This window comes from Musca vetustissima, unplaced genomic scaffold (assembly GCF_032173495.1).
Source record: "Musca vetustissima isolate MV318-11 ecotype Yass unplaced genomic scaffold, APGP_CSIRO_Mvet_v1 utg62833, whole genome shotgun sequence".
NCBI lineage: Eukaryota > Metazoa > Arthropoda > Insecta > Diptera > Muscidae > Musca > Musca vetustissima.
In genome coordinates, this window is record NW_026889163.1 from 1 (window position 1) to 22,232 (window position 22,232).

The 22,232-nt window shown below is 34.1% G+C and overlaps 6 protein-coding genes across 6 annotated transcripts; 3 read left to right on the forward strand and 3 right to left on the reverse strand.

The window, feature by feature from the left end:
• Nucleotides 1-178: 178 nt before the first annotated feature.
• On the forward strand, nt 179-781 carry LOC133336870 (heat shock protein 27-like). The gene has a single exon (XM_061545143.1). The coding sequence runs from the start codon at nt 179-181 to the stop codon at nt 779-781; it is 603 nt and encodes a 200-aa protein (XP_061401127.1).
• A 3,582-nt stretch (nt 782-4,363) lies between these two features.
• Nucleotides 4,364-4,966, reverse strand: LOC133336871 (heat shock protein 27-like). Its single transcript, XM_061545144.1, has one exon. It carries the CDS (start codon nt 4,964-4,966, stop codon nt 4,364-4,366), a length of 603 nt encoding a protein of 200 aa, XP_061401128.1.
• Nucleotides 4,967-10,634: 5,668 nt separating this feature from the next.
• On the forward strand, nt 10,635-11,256 carry LOC133336863 (heat shock protein 27-like). Its single transcript, XM_061545137.1, has one exon. It carries the CDS (start codon nt 10,639-10,641, stop codon nt 11,254-11,256), a length of 618 nt encoding a protein of 205 aa, XP_061401121.1. The 5' UTR covers nt 10,635-10,638.
• A 2,269-nt stretch (nt 11,257-13,525) lies between these two features.
• On the reverse strand, nt 13,526-14,122 carry LOC133336868 (heat shock protein 27-like). The gene has a single exon (XM_061545142.1). It carries the CDS (start codon nt 14,120-14,122, stop codon nt 13,526-13,528), a length of 597 nt encoding a protein of 198 aa, XP_061401126.1.
• Nucleotides 14,123-16,486: 2,364 nt separating this feature from the next.
• On the forward strand, nt 16,487-17,032 carry LOC133336864 (heat shock protein 23-like). The gene has a single exon (XM_061545138.1). It carries the CDS (start codon nt 16,487-16,489, stop codon nt 17,030-17,032), a length of 546 nt encoding a protein of 181 aa, XP_061401122.1.
• Nucleotides 17,033-21,305: 4,273 nt separating this feature from the next.
• On the reverse strand, nt 21,306-21,857 carry LOC133336867 (heat shock protein 23). The gene has a single exon (XM_061545141.1). The coding sequence runs from the start codon at nt 21,855-21,857 to the stop codon at nt 21,306-21,308; it is 552 nt and encodes a 183-aa protein (XP_061401125.1).
• Nucleotides 21,858-22,232: the final 375 nt, after the last annotated feature.

A 22,232-nucleotide genomic window follows, 5' to 3' on the forward strand; every position in this document is an offset into this window, starting at 1 on the left:
TAAATATATAAATGGCAGGGAGCAAAGTCGAAGGTATGTTCAGTTTGAAACGAAGATTCAAAAAGCGCACAACAAAAGTCAACGTAACAGTTAAAACATACAAATAAATAAAAATCTGCCATTGTTCATTGAAGGAATTTTTGTAAATATACTTGTGAAGAGCAAATAATACAATAAAATGTCGCTAATCCCATTGCTACGTGAACTTGATGACACATTCAGCGAAGTGGAAGATTTCTTGGAGGCACCATTTGGCCTTGGGATACACCCTGTGGACATCTTTAGACCACGTCGTCATCGTTCCTTAATGCTGCATCCTCGTGGCAGCTATTGTCCATATTTAGCCAGATATGGCCGCCAACGTAAAGAGTCGTCTGCTGAAAGGTCAGAACTAGTTCCAACGGTTGGCAAAGATGGTTTCCAAGTGTGCATGGATGTTTCGCAATTTAAACCCAGCGAGTTAACGGTGAAAACTGTGGACCGAACGGTTGTAGTCGAGGGAAAACATGAGGAACGTGAAGATGAACATGGATACATTCAACGGCATTTCATACGTAAATACACATTGCCCAAAGGTTACGATCCCAAAGACGTGGTATCCACAATATCATCGGATGGCGTATTGACCGTTAAAGCACCGCCACCACCGGCTATCAAGGACAAGGAAAGTAATGAACGTATTATTCAAATTCAGCAAACCGGTCCAGCTCATTTGAATGTTAAGCAGCCAGAGCAGATCAAGAATGCTGCAGAAGATGGTGCTAAAGATAAAGACAAATGAAACTAAAATGGAGTATTCCTATACCTCAAACGAGGTATATTCCTCCACATTGACTGATTAGATTTAATTTCATTCAACCAACATTCGATGTATTCCATATTTTTCAACCACATTTTAGTTTTAAACAAAGTCCTGTGTTAATTTTATAAACTACTTTTAAATATAAATAAAAACCAAATATTAAAATACCTCAAAATGCAATGTATTTTATTTTTATTGTTAACATTTCAATTTTGGACAGAGTATGTGTTCATAATGATTCGGACCGAATATTAGTACTTGGCGATTTTAATATGCCATCCGTGAAGTGGCTTTCACTGCCAGATTCAGCTCTTACTCCTTTGACATCTGATATGAATTTAAATAATGGGTCGATTATGGAAAGCAACCAAACTCCAGTTGCGAGTTCAACTGGCAACGCAATTGAAATAAAACTTAACATTATGGCAATGGTGGGCAATATTTCTCTTAAAAATGTTTAAGGAAAAATAAAAACGAGAATTTTTCTTCGGAATTTCTTAAATTTAATATTTTTATAGCCTAGAAAGACGACACCCTTAATTTGCATTAACAGCCTTAATTCAAATTAACTTGTACAATAAGTGGGCCACACACCTCAAACATGTGCGTTCGATCGGTGTGAAGCTCCTAGCCCACACACCTCAAACGGATCCATTAAACTTCATTTCATATTTATTGTTGAAGCGGACCGCGATAGTGATGACGGAAAAAAGAAGAAATATTTTTATTTAACATAAATGTATTAAATACTTTTATTTTATTCCGGAAAAAAACATTTTTATTTGCCACACAGTAGAATATGTGTAAAAACATCAAAAAATCTTCCAAATAAATATGTATTGCATTTGTCCGCTGATCCGCACTCCACGTAATCTCTCAACAAATGAGAAAATATCCACACACCAGGCCACAGACGTCAAACATGTGCGCGTCGCACAACGAAAAATTATAAATTTTTCATTTCTTTCGATCGGTGTGAACGCCGTACCACACACGTCAAACATTGATTCGATTCACACCGATCGAACGCACACTTTTGACGTGTGTGGGTCACTTTATCCTTATTTTTTATGTGTTGTTAATGAACAAAATCAAACTGAATTTATACTGAATTAGACAATTTCAATTTATATTTATGAAAGTAAAAATAAGAAATGAAGGCAAATTTCAACCATTTCTTAAATTGGGAGCTGTTTTGCTATGATCATAGTTGCTATTTCTCCTATATGTGATGTATCTATTTCCTAAAGATGTAATCCCGAAAAATATCGAAGCAAATGTAAAAATATCAGCCTACACACAGACAAACAATTGTTTTGAAGCAAAAAACTGTTGCGTAAATGCAGAAACTCTCGTCTGTCAGGGGTAAATATTAATTTAAATTAAGGAATTTTTAATGCAAATTACAAAAATTTCGGATAAAATTTCATTAATGTAAATTTTTTTTTAACATCAAAAAATGTTGAGAGAACGCATCAACGCTGGTGTTTTCTCAGTTGCTGTCGATAATACTGTTTTGACATTTCTACAACTAGAAATATTTTAAATAAACAAAACAATGAAAACATATTTCAGAAAAACTAATTATATGTGATGATAAGCTCAGTGAAACTATTTTTTGATGATGAATATTATGTTCAATGTGTGTCATTTATTAGAAGGCATTTAAGAGATACATCTACTCAGTTCTGTGAGTAGATGCTGACGTTTAGAGAAATGGTCAATAAACTGCTCATATTAACTTGAAGGCGTATTTTCGACCTTAAACCCTGATTTCCGAAAAGCCTGGCGGTCAACAGCAATTCCTCCTCTCTTAAAAATGTGTGCAGCTCTGATGTTTGTGGAAAGAAGTTTTCAAAAGTCCCATAGCAATGACTTCAACCTTGGCATGAATCAACCGACAATGTCGGTAGTTTTCGCCGAAGTTATCCGGCTAATAGAGGAACAACTGTGTAAAATTTGGATTGTATTCAAATTAACGGAGGAGGAAAAAGGGAAGAATACAATTATTTTATTCGAAAACAAAGTTCCAGGGTGTTGTCGGATGTATTGATGATATACACGTAAATATTATGGACCCAAAAGAAGATGCTCACCTCTTTCTGCCATTCATTTGGAATGCGTGTTGGTGGGCCATAGCAGTTAAGGTCTTCTGAAATGGCTTTCCACACATAATCGATAGTGGCTTTGGTTTTACCAAAAGTCCGCACGCCGCGTGCTACATTTGGGTGAGCTTTCGGGCAATAAGGACCTCAAATTGTTCTTTTGTAGTAATATTAACCATTATGGGAAGCCTACAAAGTTCAGTTATTATTAACAGCAACCAGAAATAAATGGTTGCCGAAAAATTCTATTTGAAGCAACTGAAGTTGACAACAGTTGCCATCCATAATGCAAATTTGGCAACTGGCAACGCAACTAAACTATGGTTGCCATCCTTAACCGACCCATAAATTTACTTCTGAAATTATTATTCAATTTTGTGCCATTAATCTCCAACAAAATAAAGTAAATAATCATGAGAAAATCCTTGATCTAGTTTTTTAAATCATACACCATATAAGATAATTATCACCCTACTTTATCAGCCTTATTCTGGATGTCAATTCCACGTGAATTTACTCGCTCTTCCTCTTCGACTTATTCTGAACAATATTTTCTTGTGAATTTTTTCGCATTCTCGCTTTCGCCTTATTCTGAATGAAGTTCGAAAGCAAAAAAATCCGCTTTGGGGAAAAATTAGGTATTCTGGATTACATGGAGTAGGAGAATGAGATGAAATTTTGTGCGAAATTTTTCGCAATAGATTCAAGAGCTGACTACAAAAACATAAGTAGTACATATTTTGACGATTGAGAATATTATAAATGATAGTAAGCAAATTTTTAATTGGAAAACGACAAATAATTTTATTTTGTAAATTCACGTTGAATTGACATCCAGAATAAGCCTGGAAATTTTTTTTACATGCGAGATATCTCCCAACGAATATCCAGAATAAGGCTGAATATTCTTTTATATAGAAAAACATGAATACACTCGACTCTCACTATGAAAATGTAAGTGTAAAGAATTCACTTCAAACGCATGTAAAGTGTGTCACAGAACAGCTCGACGTGTGTTCGATTCACTTCAACCGTTGAAGTGAATGCCAGAACATGCCCGAATATAAAATTGCGTTCTAAAAATACATTTTTTGCGATTTTGTAACAGAGTAAAGAAAAAATCTATTACAAATTAGCGTAGTTGTAAATTTTACTACCGTAATAACGGTGTATATAACAGTTATTTGTTAAAAGTCAATCTTCTGAACGCGTACTCTGTCCAAAATTGAAATGTTAACAATAAAAATAAAATACATTGCATTTTGAGGTATTTTAATATTTGGTTTTTATTTATATTTAAAAGTAGTTTATAAAATTAACACAGGACTTTGTTTAAAACTAAAATGTGGTTGAAAAATATGGAATACATCGAATGTTGGTTGAATGAAATTAAATCTAATCAGTCAATGTGGAGGAATATACCTCGTTTGAGGTATAGGAATCATCCATTTTAGTTTCATTTGTCTTTATCTTTAGCACCATCTTCTGCAGCATTCTTGATCTGCTCTGGCTGCTTAACATTCAAATGAGCTGGACCGGTTTGCTGAATTTGAATAATACGTTCATTACTTTCCTTGTCCTTGATAGCCGGTGGTGGCGGTGCTTTAACGGTCAATACGCCATCCGATGATATTGTGGATACCACGTCTTTGGGATCGTAACCTTTGGGCAATGTGTATTTACGTATGAAATGCCGTTGAATGTATCCATGTTCATCTTCACGTTCCTCATGTTTTCCCTCGACTACAACCGTTCGGTCCACAGTTTTCACCGTTAACTCGCTGGGTTTAAATTGCGAAACATCCATGCACACTTGGAAACCATCTTTGCCAACCGTTGGAACTAGTTCTGACCTTTCAGCAGACGACTCTTTACGTTGGCGGCCATATCTGGCTAAATATGGACAATAGCTGCCACGAGGATGCAGCATTAAGGAACGATGACGACGTGGTCTAAAGATGTCCACAGGGTGTATCCCAAGGCCAAATGGTGCCTCCAAGAAATCTTCCACTTCGCTGAATGTGTCATCAAGTTCTCGTAGCAATGGGATTAGCGACATTTTATTGTATTATTTGCTCTTCACAAGTATATTTACAAAAATTCCTTCAATGAACAATGACAGATTTTTATTTATTTGTATGTTTTAACTGTTACGTTGACTTTTGTTGTGCGCTTTTTGAATCTTCGTTTCAAACTGAACATACCTTCGACATTGCTCCCTGCCATTTATATATTTATTACCAGAGAGAGCGATTGCTCTAGAATTCTCTTAGATTTCGTTTCTAGAAAATTCAACAGTACATGAGAGAATTTTTTAAAGAGAGTTGACAAGACCCAAAGAGAAATGTGGAAAGACATTTTTTGAGACCGGCGATTTTGTTTTGTTTTTTTCTTTTTTTGTGGGGCACACAACTCAAACATTTGTGCGAATGTTTTGTTGTGTGTGCAAGCTGGCTGGATTGTTTGTTTTCAATTCAATTGTTTTTGTATTAACGTCTGGGAGCCGTAAAATGAAATTGCATGCTGCTTATCGTATAATTGTGGATATGTATTGCTAATTAAATGCATTGTTCTGTACCCGAAATAATATTAAATATATATGGAACATTCTGGAATTCAGACAGCTTTGTAAAAATGATGCAGTAATTTGTCGAGAACCGCATATCCAATAATCAATGAATGAACATGTTATACAGTCAGTGACGTTGAACAAGCATTTCAACACGTTCGGTTATATGCCTTGTTTATCAATATTGTAAAATGTCGATACTGCGGATTATCCGGTAATCTCGACTGCATTTCACAAATCGTTGTGTATGTGTTCTATAATCCGGATTGTTTGACTATATTCGAATCCAAAATCCGGATTATGAAGATACATAATTTTTTATATGTCGAAGTCGTAATTTTTATTAAAAAATTAGTGAATATGGTATCTATTACATTAAAAATTCATATTTTGCAAATAATAATTTTATGTTATCACAAAAATGTAGAACCAAAAATATTGGGCAATCCCGATTGGATCTGCAATTAATTGTCTGGAGTAGTGATATTTTACAATACATGGACTGATGAAGTAGTAGCAATATCAAGGCTCTCTTAAATATTGCGAGGTCTATTGAATTCAACAGAAAGGCATTGTTAAAATCCGAAAATCATCAATAAAGTTACTCACCCACTCGGGATCGTAAAGATACCAAATTACAGGGTAAGTGTACCATTAAGTATTTTCACATTTTGAACGTTTCACCATCCCGAGAGCATTTTTTCACTATATTGTGTAGGTTCATATGTTTCCAAATTTTGTTTACTCCCCGATGTAATAAAAATATGTTTAATTAATTTGTATAAAAGTGGATTAAATTGATAATAATTGGTCTGTTCCAGTAATTTTTTAATACTAAATATAGTAGTAAAAGGGAAATTTTTCAAAATCGCACTCAGAGTACAAAATAATTTGAAAAGTTCGGGAACGCAAATCTTGTATATATTCCAAAATTAGATGGTAATACTTCAAAATCAACATAACAGCCAATCAGAAGTTGGCATTCCCTTAAGTAAAGCCAGTCAAAACTAATTTTTTAAAAATTAATCGTTATTTACAGCACATATTTAAAATGTTTTCCAATTTTGTGCCAAAATGATCGAAAAGGTGCTTATTATTCACTCATATGCCGACTACAGGAAATCCGTAAAAATGTTTGTTTCTCAGGGCGGCATCGATAAAAATATCATAATTACAAATATTTGATTTTTTTGATTTAATTGTAAAGTATTACCCTCTAAGGTCTTCAAAATTACAAGGAATGTCCTTGTGAAAAAAATATATAATTTAAATATAGTTACTAGTCTTTTGAATTCGACATGCGCACTATTTTTTTTTTTTCTCAAGAAACATGAGTCGCTAGTGTTGACAAATCTCATTAACCAAATGCCAAATTTAAAGTTATATAAATCAGATGCCGACTATTGTTACATGCCGGAATTAGGTGAGTTTACCCTATATCTCGTCAAACCGATACCAAACATCCCAGGAGTTTTAACAAAGTATGTGCACAATTAAAGCTCAATATCAAATACTAGCATATACCCGCTACTTCGTTAGCGAATGTGGGTGTATTTAAACCCTATATCGACCATTATTAAAATTTTAGAACCATTTAGTACGTATGTTCTGCCATAGTATGTTCTCAAATCTACCTATATATCTCAACTCTACACACCCATTCCGACCGCAACAGAAATCTACCTCTATACTAAATTTGGTATAATTTTTTACCATTTGTACTCTGGTAATACTTATTTAAAAAAAATCTAATATAGCTCCACCCAAATCCAAATTGAGTATCAGTTAGTGCACATTAATATAAATTTCCATAACTACCTACTTTAACAATCATAAGTACGAATTTCCAAGACTTCCCACATACCCCAATCTTAATTCCAAATGTCAGGATTCTATCGGTTCACCTAAATCCAATTCGTATCACATTTAGTACCACTTAGAACACATAAGTAAAAATTTCCATTACTACCTACATCATGAAATTCAATTGAAATCATGAATTAGATAAAATCTTAATAATAATCCAAATAGTATCAAATTTAGTACACAGTAGTACGAATTTCTAAAACTTCCTACTTAACCCAAACATAAACTCCCACAGCGTTCCTAAATCCAAGTTTCAGGATTCCAACTCTATTGGTTCACCCACAATTCAAATTGTAGCAATTTTAGTACATAGTTGTATCAATGTCCAAAACTTCCTACATACCTCAATCCAAAACCTCCTTCTTAGCCCAAAACAACACCCCACAGTGTTCCTAAATCCAAGTTTCAGGATTCCAACTTTATCGGTTGACCCACAATTCAAATTGTACAAATTTTAGTACACATACCCTAATTCTACACCTCCACAGTGATTCTAAATCAAAATTTCAGGATTCCAAGTCTATCGGTTCACCCACAATTCAAATTGTACTAAATTTAGTACATAGTAGTACCAATTTCCAAAACTTCCTACATACCCTAATTTTACACCTCCATGGTGATCCTAAATCAAAATTTCAGGATTCCAACTCTATCGGTTCACCAACAATTCAAATTGTACAAAATTTAGTACACAGTAGTACCAATTTCCAAAACATCCTACATACCCCAATTCTACACCTCCACAGTGTTCCTAAATCAAAATTTCAGGATTCCAACTCTATCAGTTCACCCAAAATTCAAATTGTACCAAATTTAGTACACATTAATACCAATTTTCAAATCTTCCTACATACTCCAATCCTACACCTCCACAGTGATCCTTAATCAAAATTTCAGGATTCAAACTTTATCGCTTCACCCACAATTTAAATTGTACCGAATTTGGTACACTTAGTACAAATTTCTAAAACTTCCTACATACCCCAACCCTACACCATCACAATGATCGTAAATCAAAATTTCATGATTTCAACTTTATCGGTTCACCCACAATTTAAATTGTACCAAAATTAGGACACATTAATACAAATTTCTAAAACTTCCTACATATTTCAATCTTACACCTCAACAGTGATCCTGACTCCAAATTTCATGATTCTAGCTCTATTGGTTCATCTAAAATTCTAATTGTACTAAAATTTAGTACCATTTAGTACCCATAAGTATTATTTTCTTAAACTGAATCCTGACCCTAATCCTACATCCCTACAATGATCCTAACTCCAAACTTCATTGTTCCAGCTCTATCGGTTCACCCAAATCCAAATTGTACCAATTATTGTACGATTTAGTACTTTTTGTACACATAAGTAAAAATTTCCAAAACTACGTACATATCCCAATCCTACACTCCGATGGTAATGTTAATTTCAATTTCAGGATTCCAGCTCGATTTGTACCTCCAAATCAAATTTGTACCAAATATAGTACCATATAGTACTTTTCGTACACATGAGTACACACTTTCCAAACTCTCCTCATATCGAACCTATTTCTCAACGTTAATTTACATACTAAATTTCAAGTTTTTAGCTCACTCCATTCACATGCTACGAAATTGTACCAAATTTAGTACATTTTCGTACTTTTCGGATAGTTATAGTACAAATTTCCAAAAAACCCTTTAGTACATCTATCCTACACTCAATCAACGACCACCAACCCAAATTTCAGAGTTCTAGCTCCACCGGTTCGCCAAATACAAATGGTATCACATTTAGTACTTTTCTACCGTTCTAGTACGAATTTCCAAAAACCCATCAACAGACGGACGGACATGCATAAATCGACTCAGAAAGTGATTCTATTCATATTCTCAAAAGGAACCATGGGCCTATAAAAATGCCAGATTTTTTTCAATAATAATGCCATTAACCGGTGAAAAATAACAGGAAATTTATTTTCGATGACATGAATTTTGAACCAATTAAACGGGAAAATCAATTAGCAGGGATTAATTATCCGAGGAAATTTACATGTGTTTTCGTATGCAATATTTTGTTGTCCCATCATGTGGTTCAATTAAGCGGGTAAACCAATTAACCGAAAAATACTGTACTTAAAAGTGTAGGGTAAAAGTACCAGCAAACAAATAAAAATATGAAGGAAATAGTATGTGATTTATTCAAAATTTTCATAAAAACAAAAATCAATAAATAGTAAAATATATTAACTATACTGGCACGAAAAAAGAATAAAAATTCGTCCACGTAATTCTGACAGCAATGTCCAATGTGATAGAACTACTAGAAATAGGTATAGAAATAAATATTCCATGAATACACTTATTAGATTATAGATTTGTTGGGGTAGGGCCAGCCCGGCAACCATGCAAAACAAAACAACGAATGGTTCTGCTTTTGTTTCGATTGTTAACCACTCTCTCCCATAAAATAATATTCGCATGCTTCGTTTTTGCTATGCGAACTTGAAACAAAAATAAAAGTTTTGTTTGTTTTGATTTGGTGTTGTTGTTTTATTAAACAAATTGTTGTTAGCGATGATTCAGCAGGCAGCGATAATACCCGTAATTCTATAGAGACGCATTGCAAACGTGAATCTTATCAAAACCAAAACATAAACAAATGAATGTATGTCTGTATGTATTTTTATCTACGCAACATTTCATTGGATTGGGGAAATAACTAGAAGGTTCATGAATGTTGTAAGCAACTACATGTACATACATACTATATATTATAAATATTAATAAAAAAGGATATGAATGATAAATAGCAAGAATTTGTTAATGTCTGCAATATTCCAGACAAGAATTTCCATGGGGTTATTAACAAAAGTGTACATACATATTTACCTATGTACATATGCAAACTATTAAATATACCGGTCTCAAAAAATGCTTTTTCGTTGTTATCTCTCCCCTCTCACAATTCGAAAAGACAACCCGGTCGGACCATTTCGTTCTCTATCTCTCTCTCTCTCTTTCATAATGTTTTCTAGAAAATATTAAAAGAGAAATCGAGAAAAAACTCTTTGTTAAGTAAAGAGTATATAAGCCGCAATGGCGTCACACGCGGTATGTTCAGTTTGAATTAAATCTCGACAAAAGGCATATCCACAGCTGAAAAAGCTACAGAGCAGAATAAAAAATCACAAAAATCGTTTGTTGGTCAACGTTCAAAGAAAAAAAAAAAAAAAAAAAACCAATAGGCAAAGCAAGAAACAATTTTTCATTTCAATAAAAAGAAGAATTTAGCAATAACCAAAGAACAAAGATGTCGATAATTCCTCTACTACGTGAACTGGATGACTCCTTCAGCGAATTTGAAGAACTTTTGGAGGCTCCATTTGGTCTTGGAATACATCCAGTGGACATCTTCAGACCCCGTCATCATCGCTCCTTAGTACTACGTCCACGCAATCGCTATTATCCCTATCTAATAAAATACACTCGTCCACGTAAAGAGTCGTCGCATGCAGACAAATCTGATCTCGTCGTTCCCACAGTGGGAAAGGATGGTTTCCAGGTCTGCATGGATGTTTCACAATTCAAACCAAATGAACTAACAGTGAAGACTGTCGATCGCATGGTGGTGGTTGAAGGAAAGCACGAAGAACGTGAAGATGAGCACGGCCTAATCCAGAGACAATTTGTACGTAAATATACACTGCCCAAAGGTTATGATCCCAAAGATGTCGTTTCCACAATATCGTCAGATGGTGTGTTAACTGTTAAAGCACCCCCACCGGCAATAAAGGGAAAAGCGAATAACGAACGTATAGTTCAAATTCAACAGACCGGTCCAGCCCATCTGAATGTAAAACAACCGGATGAATTGAAAAAGAACGTGGAAGCATGCAATGGTGCTGCCGAAAAAATGGACACCAAATAACACCGAACCAATTCACTACAATAATTCCCGACTGACTAGTTTTAAATTCATTTCCATGGTACAATTTGCTACTAATTTGTACCGTGTTCATTTCCGATTTCATTAATTTTAATTTAGGATTATATTTAAGTTTGTATGTATTCTATTGTTAAGTTTTAATAAACAACAAAAAATTTAACTAAAAAGTACATATGTATGTGGAAGTCATTTGGGTGGGTTTTAAGTTGGTGTTAAACATTAAAATTTTGGCATAAAGAAACGATCAGTCGTCAGAAGCTTTACAGGGCTATGCTAATAAATATATCTACATTGGACGGATACTAATCTGAGTCGGGGTTTAGGATAGGTTAAAGTTTACGAGGCATCAGTCATTTCACTTGGTGGCCTTATTGTGTTCACTCTTAAAGGAACACATGTTTTTTCTTAAGCTACATATCGTTAGCTAAAATGCAAAAAGGCGTAACTAACAAAAGCATAATTGTGTAGGAGAAGCGAAAAACTGTTTTGAATGAAAACTATAAACATGTCAAATGAAGAATTTTCTAAGTTCACTTTTAATACACTGACAGATGTATACCTAAATAAAACAAAATTTGTTTTCAATTATATTATTATTATAAATCCACTTGTAGTTACGTCTTTTTGTTTTTTGTTAATAGAAGCTCCTTTTTTGACCGCAGACGTGTAAAACTTTGTCAACACATGTAGTTTATTGACATTCACAATATTCATTCAAAACGCCAATTTTCAATTTTGTTTTTAGTTACACCTTTTTGCATTTTCGATGAACAACGTTAAAAATACATTTACATTTCATTTAAACATTTTACGTTGAGAGAATATAATCATATAAGAAAGACATTTTAAATGGGTATGTATGCTTATAAGAAACAACTTTCTTATTTCCGATAATTCCATATAAGAAAAAAACCTTACAAGAAAGAAATCTCCGGTTTTTTATATACAAATCAATGTCAGTGCTCTTGTCGATCGCAATTGAAAAAATGCCTGATCTAGACCGGAGGCTATTGCGAGCAATGCGCGACATGGGAAGAAATTCCCCGATTTTGAGTTACTGTTTTAGCGTTTGCGGTGTTTTTACTATAATCCCTTTAACATAAGGACCATCCGAAAATGGCCTTCCTTGCCTAATAATGTCAAGGCTTTTACATTTGATATACTGTGCTTCAGTTTTCTATTTTCCAACCATTCTCTTATTTTTTGTACAAAACACTTGTTCTTTGCATCATATTTATACATTTTTTGAGGTTGTCATTCTTACTTTTGGGGTTATAGATCTTGATAGTTTCTCAAGAATTAAAAAAGATTTCAATTTATAGCTGTTGTTGCGAAAAATTCAACAGTCCGACGTTGAAGGTCTTCAATCAGCGTATAGGGATAATCAATTTATTATTAGCAAATTCTGTATTGATTATTGTCAGTATAGTAAGAGTTGAGTTGAATTGAAAACTTTGTGACCATCTAACATCTAATTATTTTTTTAGCCCTCACTGTTCCAAAATCTAAAATTATACCAAAATATGGATTGATATATCTAACCAAACCGATACCAAACATATAATAGACTACGATTACTGCACGACCCAATACTCTATTGATAGAATTATGAGATATCAATAAATATTCTTAAAATAAATATTTGAAATAAAAACTCAGAAGATAGGAAATAACCTAAAGGAACGATTCAATTTCGAAAAGCTTTATTGAAGAGACCGGAATATTTGTGCAGTATGTGAGGAAATATCGGTTAATATTGGCATGTATTGCAATCAAATCAAATGCTTGGGTAGTACTAATTATATTTGATCCAAAAATATATCAATCACAGCCACGAATGAACAGAGATAAACGCCTATGTTAACCAGTATGTTCATGTTTCACTGGTCCTTGACACACTATTCAATCGGAGTGGCTGTATAAAATTTGACATTTCAGGTTCTTGCAGTCTAAGAACACATGTATGAGAGAAAAGTTCGGCTGCATATAACATAACCTATTACGGTAAATTTCTTGTTAATTGACTCCCATTAAACGAATACATAACTCAAAAAGAAAAATTAAACCAAACTTTTAGGGTTTTATATTCATGTTTTATTTATTTTTTTATTTTGTATTCAAAAAACTTAACAAGGTAATTTCTAAATCTAAAACCAGTAAAATGCAGTGAAGAGCTTTTTTTTTGGTGATTTTAAACCTAATCAGTCGGAGAGATGTATGGGAATGGATTTAACAAAATAAATGGTGGAGATTATTTGGTTTCCATTTTCTCTGTAGATTCATCGCCTTTCTTCAGCTGTTCCGGCTGCTTAACATTCAAATGTGCTGGTCCAGTCTGCTGGATTTGTACAATACGTTCGTTGTTGTTTTTACCCTTGATTGCTGGTGGCGGTGCCTTAACGGTCAACACACCATCGGACGATATTGTGGAGACGACATCTTTGGGATCGTAACCTTTGGGCAGTGAATATTTGCGAATGAAGTGCCGTTGAACAAAACCATGCTCATCTTCACGTTCCTCGTGTTTTCCTTCAACAACCACCATTCTGTCCACAGTTTTGACCGTCAATTCATTTGGTGTGAACTGGGATACGTCCATGCACACTTGGAAACCATCCTTGCCTACAGTGGGAATTAGCTCTGACTTTTCCGAAGAGGATTCTTTGCGTGGACGACCATATCTGGCAATGTATGGGCAGTAGCGGTTACGTGGATGCAACATCAGAGAACGATGACGAGGTCTAAAGATGTCCACTGGATGTATGCCAAGACCAAATGGTGCCTCCAAGAAATCTTCAACTTCGCTGAAGGTGTCATCGAGTTCACGGAGCAATGGAATTAGCGACATGTTGTTACTGTGTTTCGTTTGTTTTTCCGATGATTGAATTTAAATCAAGAAACAAATGCGTTTTTTTTTTGAGTTTTTGGTTTGTTGTTGAACGCTGCGCTTTATTTGAATTTTCAATTCAAACTGAACTGTCGACTGGGGAAGTAACAGCTGTTTATATACTCTTCAAATGACTAAGAGAAAATTCTAGATATTTCTCTTGAAATTTCTAGACAACAGAATGAATTTGTTTCTCTCTTTCGAGAAATGTGTACTTTCGACTCGAAAGAGAAAATCAAATAAGAGAACACTCACTTGTTTGGTTTGTCGGTTGAAGAGAAACAAATTCAGTTGTTTTGTTGTTGTGCATGGTTGCCGGCAAGTTTTTTTTTAATTCCAACACACACACGCACTCACATATATACTTGTTATATGAAACAGCGTTTACTGTTTCGAAATTCGAATATTTTTCTAGGTTAATAATAACGGTTATTTTTGTCGTTTCTATGTGTAGAAAATTCCTTTTTCACACTGTATTTTTTAGGAAATGTACATACATACATATAAGTTTGTGTAATTGTACAAAAAAAAAACCCTGCAAGCATTTGTAAGTGCCCTAATTAATAAAAAGTCAAATGAATTCCATAATAGCATCGTCGAAAAAATTTTAAAGTTCACGGAAAGAGTTGTATACTGGCAATCAAATTGTGATGTACCACTCATAATTGGTGCCTTCATCACAGACCAAATCGCTTACCTCATTCCTTTTAAGTTAGATTTAGAAATTTAAAACATTGTACTAGAAGAATAAATCGAAAAAAACCATATTTGGTCAAATCGGATAATTCGTTCGCGTAATATATTACATCTATTTTTTCTGCAAACTTTTCCGTTGTGGGGGAGGTACCAGAAAAAGTGGATCGATAATTCCTTCTTCGAACTTGAATTAAATTTGAAAGAAATATTATAATGTGTAAAGTTTGGACGAAATAGGTTACTTTCTTAAAGAGTTATCGTGGGGGAGGTACCAAAAAAAGTGGATCGATAATTCCTTCTTCGAACTTGAATTAAATTTGAAAGAAATATTAGAATGTATAAAGTTTGGACGAAATAGGTTACTTTCTTCAAGAGTTATCGTGAGCGCCAGCCTACCGAATTGAACCTTTTTATATCCATCACCACACTGTGGTATAGGGTATTTTGTGGATATGTTTGTAACCGGCAAATGGAAACGAAATAGATTCCATGGTTCACTTTCTGAGTCGATATATGTATGAACAAATAAACTCTGATGGCATGAACTATGAATAATGTTGTATGAACGGGTAAATTCATGTTCGTAATTGTAAACAAAGTACAAATGCCCGTCAGAACATGGCAGTATTGTGTTTATTTTTTCTTATATTGCCTTCATAAAACGATGTTTGGCAAATACATACATATGTATTCATTATGATATCCCGTCAATGTTATTGGAATATGTATTTTCGAAACTTGAAATAAAATCTCCTGCTTACGTAAGTCGAATGTGTTTTTGTTGTTTCCAAACAGTTATACTCAAGAGGTAGACATAAAAAAAGGAATCTATCAACCCCTATTTTGTACTTTGGTCTTGTTCCAGAAAATTTCAATGTTTGGCTGTAAGAACTTTCGAGTCGTCATCATCCATAGGAATGTCATTGAATGTCAAAGCGCACCCAAACGATTCATGAATTTTATGTGGATGCGTGTGTGTGTGTGTATTTCATCAAACATGCACATTAGGTGAGTGCGTCCTGTGAGAAGTTATGTTTTTGTTTTGTTCTCGGTCGTTCTACATTCATGGCAGTAGGATACCATTTTTACTTGGAATTTGTCACCATTCAATATTTAATATTTAAAATATTTCTATTTAATTCTCAAATATATTTTTTTAATATTTTATTACTTAAAAAATTAATTTTGTTTACGTTTCCCACTCATGTCCATTGAAACAAAAAGTATAATGTACTTACTCTCACTTTCCGCAAACAAAAATAAATAAAAAATAAATAAACAAAACAAAAGATAAACAAAATCGTCAACCGATAAGTGCAACAATTGGCAAACATGCGTATACGAATGATGAAAACATAGCCGGTGTCATTCGGTGACTTTGGTCATTACTCTAGAATCGTCGAGGGACTTCGGAACTGCAATGAATCGCAATTAGCTGAGAGAAAGAGATATTGTGCCATGTTCTGTGTAGCTATAACTACTTCGACCAGTATAAATATGCCCAGCATTTACTCAGGGGACGTCAGTTGAATACAACAAATCGATAAAGCATCTTCTACTAGAAAAAAAAAACAAACAAAATTCTTACTTTTTCCTTCCTGTTATTACAAAAAAACAACCTCATAAAAAATGGCAAATTTACCACTTCTTCTGAGTTTGGCCGATGATCTGAACCGCCTCTCTTTGGCCTCGCCTTTCTATGATGCACCGTTTTCTTATCTCAGACGCTTGTACACCCCCAGTCTAGTTGGTGGTGATCCACCACGAATCGGCGATGAGTTAGCTGGCCCGGTTTCAACCATTGGCAAAGATGGCTTCCAGGTCTGCATTGATGTCCAGCAATTCAAACCGAACGAACTCAATGTCAAGGTCACGGACAATTGTATTGTTGTCGAGGGCAAACACGAAGAACGTGAAGATGACCGTGGTTATATATCGCGCAGTTTTGTTCGACGTTACGCCCTGCCCAAAGGCTACGATCCCAACCAGGTGGTATCCACTTTGTCATCTGATGGCGTTCTAACGGTCTCTGTGCCAAAACCCCAAATCGAAAATAAAACAGACGAACGAATTGTGCAAATACAACAAGTTGGGCCAGCTCATCTGAATGTGAAGTTGAATCCCAAAGAATCCCAGGAAAATGAAAAGAAACCGGAAGCTCAATCGAAATTGTAAATATGAAATGTTTGGAACAGTTCATAGCATTTATGGCATTGATTTTCATTTCTTTCCTCGTTGTTCGTTGAGAATATTAGTCTGATTAGTGTTAAGTTTTGAAACTGATATTTAATAGAAAATAAAAGTTAAATCAAAAAATTATACAAATTTGGGTTTTGTTCTTTGTAGATTTATAGAAAATGAAATAGACCAGATGCGCCTTAGAGTTATTTCATTAAAGAAATTGTGCGTTTTTAATACAATATATACTTTACTCGCTACTGATGTGTGTTATAGACAGTACTACCTATTTCATGTGTCCCAAACCTACGATGATAGAAGAGGAGCTGGTCATCTCTATATAGAAGATTTTCTTCATTCAAAGTGGCAAAATTGCTCGGAGGCTTATAGTTGGCCCGAATTAACCTTTCAACGTCTGTTTCGTTCTATCTCTAACTAACTTATTTTCTAAAGTTGCCGCTCGGTCTAGGAATCTAAAAGCGCCTCCCATTAGAATGTTATATATTCGGCTGAAGTCGATGGAATCATACACTACTCTTTTAGTAGGTAGTCGCCGGATTCCATATACTCCTTGTTCGGAGGCATGTCTTTCTCGTGTAATAGGCTATCTCATACTAACTTATTTTCTAAAGTTGTCGATGGAATCATACACTACTCTTTTAGTAGGTAGTCGCCAGATTCCATATACTCCTTGTTCTGGCCTTGAGTCTAAGCAGGACCTAAGGATTCGTCTCTCCCAAATGCGCAGCATCTCCATTTGGTGGGAACAGAGATCCCAAACCAAACAGGGAAGGCATACCCAATTAGTGGCCTTATTACTTGTTTGTAGATAAGTAGCATAACTTTAACGGAAAGTCCACCAGTTGCTTTGACAGTAGTACCAACATACTCCTTTGACTTTCCTGGACGAACTGTCCAGAAAGTTTTTTTTTATTTCTGAAAAGAATCAGAAAGCCAAATTGCCTTTCGCAAAACCTAATACTAATTGGAATCCGATCCAGTGGAGAAATATTATGCTCTCGGAAGAATTAAAGCTAAATATAAAAGAGTCAGTCCAAAACTGAAAGGCTCATGCCATAGTTTTTTGTTTGTTTTTCTTTTTATGGAATTCGATAAATTTTTAGTGGATTTATGGAGTAATGGATCGCATTGTGACAAATGTGGAAAAATGGTTGCGGGAGTCGAAAATCAGGGTTTTATAATAGCCCATACAATCATCAGATCTTTACCCCACAGAAAAATCTTTGGAGTTGCATAGCTAGTAAAATCAAAAGAGTTTCACAAACAAACAAGCATAACCTCTTCCCAGAAGTCCAGGATGCAAGGCATAGTATACCCAAGGGTCCATTGAGCATTTTATTAATGCAATGCGTTTTACGTGCCTTATTTATAAGAAAAAATCAAAACATTTCTATAGTTTTGACCAAACAAAAATTAGGGTCAATTTAGTTTTCCAAAGAATATTTTTTATTAAAAAAAAAACAGAAAAAAGAAAAAAACTTATATTTTATGTTTTTTATGAATAATTTACTTATTTATTTCTGAAAAAACTTTCACTATAACTTTATTTTCAAAAAAGTTAAAGGTCATTTATTCAGTTCACAATTTCATTTGTTTTAGATTTGGCAACCAGTCTATATATATTAGCGCGGGCTAAATTTTTTGTTCATTAAATCCAACCCCTAGGATGATTCTATGGACAATTCTAAGCAACTTCGGTGAAGAAACCATAGGTCTATCTATAGGTAAAATCCTTTTTTGAAATGTATTTTACCTTTTGTTCGATCAGAAAGGCGCTGTTTTAAGTCTATGTGTGATGTTTTTTCGCAATTCTCCGAAGACTGCAGCCAAAAACATTGTGATGTTGTACCTCAGAAAAATTCGATACGCATAAAATTCGAATGTGTTTTTTATAAAATATCCTCTTGTATTCTGACCTTCTGGGAAAGTTTGCAGCAGCAAATCTTTCATCATTTATAATTCGCGATTTCTAACATTTTCATATGTATGTGTTTTAAATATTAGTAGCAATGGAAAGGCGTGGACGTGATAGGAATATAAATTTGATAGATTTTCATTCATGTTTTTCAATTTTAATTAGAAGTTTCAAACGTATATTTGTCAAATAGAACAAGCGATTTTGAGAACACAAATTATAATCAGATGTTAGCTATGCCCTACATTGTATTCATTTAAGGTGACCATACGTCCTCTTTTTTAGAGGACAATCATCTATTTTAACTATCTGTCATTTATAAAATGTATGTCCTCTATCTGTCATCTTTTTCTATAATCAATCATTTTTTCATCTATATTATTAAAACCTTGATCAATATTTATTTTTGTAAATTAAAACAAATTAATAAATTTTATGAAATTTCAGTGAAATATTTAGAAAAGGTATTTTACATGTTTTCAGGATTTTTAGACAAAAATTTCAACCGAATTATCTGTTATTTCATATTTTGAGTTCTAATTGGATAACAAATTTATATAAAAATTATAAATGATTAAATTTTGGTATTTTTAGGGATCTCGGACAAGATATGCGACCGAATTAATTGTAATTTGATATTTTGGGTTCTAGGTTACCCCGATATAAAAAAACCCACTTTTATTGTTTTTAACTTTAAAAAATATTTGTCATCAAAGTGAATGTAATTTAATATGCCTTGTGGCCTATGGGCTGTAAAATATTCTTGGAAAACATAGTCGACATAGGTACTCTTCTTTGCTATGTTCCTTATATAAAGATCCAAAGATTATTCGCCTAGACAAGGCCGTAATTAACGACTTTTTAGCTCATTTTATATATTTACAAGTAAGTCAAAATGTATGTTTTATACACATACTATTATTTTTATTAAAAAATTACTTTTCTCTTATGTCATGGTATAATAATAGAAGGTAACAGCAAGTGTTGTTGTACAAAAAAACGATACAAGAACCACATGGAAATTTGTTGTTTAAGTTCTACTAGTGTTTTTGACAGAAAAATGTAAACAAACAAACAAATTATCATCAAATTATTTTTGTTTTGAAAATGAAATATTTTCGAATCCTCAAAATAAAAATTGAAAAACATGAATGAAAATCTATCAAATTTATATTTCTATCGCTTCCACATCTTTCCTATAATTGAGCCATTGCTATATATATGTGTAACTCATATGGAAATGCTGGGAATAGCGAGTTATTCCTTGAAGAAAGATTTGCTTCCTCAAACTTTCCCAGCATTGCGTAAATTGAATACGGGAGCACATTTAATAAAGAACAATTTCAAATTGTATGCGTTCCCAATTTTCCTGTTGGGTGATTTTTAAAAACATAATTTGTCAAATTCATATTGACACTAGTATTACGTTGGAATCAAATCAGCTGGGATTTGCTGTTACCTTTTATAATTGTACCATGCTCTTATGTATGTTTTTTTAATTTAAGTAAATAATAAACAAAATGAAAAATAACTAAAGTAAAAAAATGCTATATTCAGAATAAGCAGTATAGTGAAAAGAAATTATGATTTTTATTTTGTTAATAGACCAAATGTCCAACAAAAAGCATAAATAATAATTAATATAATTTACTTTTTTCTGCTTGTCATCTACACCTAAGTCTGTTTTTACACGGTATATTAGTGCTATTCACATTTGCTTTGACCAGTAAAAATTGTTTGTACGCGCTAAAGGGGAAATTCACTTAAATCTTTAAGCTAGTGTTCGCAAACTATCGATACCATCGATGGTTTCAGACTTTTTTCTTTCATAAATACTTTTTTGTGATATGAACATACTTCGCAAAAATTAAATTGGACAAAAAAAAAAATATTTAAGTACATAAATTGCAAACCGTGCTAAATAGAATAAAATCGTGTAAAAAATTAAAAATATTCAATTTTCAACCCGTGTTATATCAAAACCGTGTACCAAAAGGCCGTGTAAAAACAGACTTAGGTGTATTTTCGTTTTAAAAATCTGGTCGCCTAAAATAATTCCATGATTTCCCCCGCACAAAATAAAGAAAACTCGGCACAACTTTTATGTTTTTGTTGTTGTTTTTTTTTAATAATTTATTTAAAGAATTTTTTAATCAACTATAACAAATCTTACAAAATACTGTTAAATTCTAGAGAAATGACTTGAATGAAGCAGCACATATCCACCGGTCGGGAGGAAAACAATGCTGCAACACACACTTTTTATACACATGAGAATGACAAGAAATGCTTTACAATTCAGACTTTTTAGTTAATGGAACACCTGTGGCGCAGTTATTTTTTCTTTTCCTCTTCCGGCTTCTTCTTATCACCACCTTCGGATTCCTTGGGGTTCTGCTTTACATTGAGATGGGCTGGACCAACCTGTTGGATTTGAATAATACGCTCATTGGATTTCTCTTCGATTTGTGGCTTGGGAACGCTGACTGTCAGTACACCATCGGACGAGAGAGTCGATACAACTTTATTGGGATCATAGCCTTTGGGCAAGACATAGCGCCTGGTGAAGCTTCTGGAGATGTAGCCATGGTCGTCTTCACGTTCCTCATGTTTGCCCTCGACAATGACACAGTTATCGGTGACTTTGACATTCAGCTCGCTGGGCTTGAATTGCTGTACGTCCATGCAAACTTGGAAACCATCCTTGCCAATGGCTGAGACTGGTCCACCGCCTTCTTCTTGTCGTTGAGGTGCGTCGCCACCAATTAAGGCCATATAATAGGGATGTCTGTGATGGCCAATCGGCAAGTCATAGAATGGCGATACAGCCAAGGAAAGGCGGTTGAGGTCGTTGGCCAAGTTCAACAAAAGTGGTAGGCTTGACATTTTTAATTTGATTTGCTTTTTGATTCCTTTCGTTCGCTTTCAAAAGATACAAAGATTGGGATAAAAACGCTTTGAGAATAGTCGCGAGGAAGTTTTGTTACTTTGCTCTTGTTATAACGCTTTGTATTGTTTGTATACAACTGATGCCAGCTGTGGACGAGCTTGCCGTATTTATACCTCCAACAGCAGGCGTCTGCCTGCCTATGGTTTCACTTCGTCAGCGGGTAGGGGGTATGGGGGCCTCACACTTGCAACATATGCGAATTCTTTGTTTACTCGACAGTTCTAGTAAAAGCCAGACAGCTGTGAATCTTTTCACGTATACGATATAGAGGTTTGTGTGTATGTGTTTGCAATGTTTTACTCATCACAAAT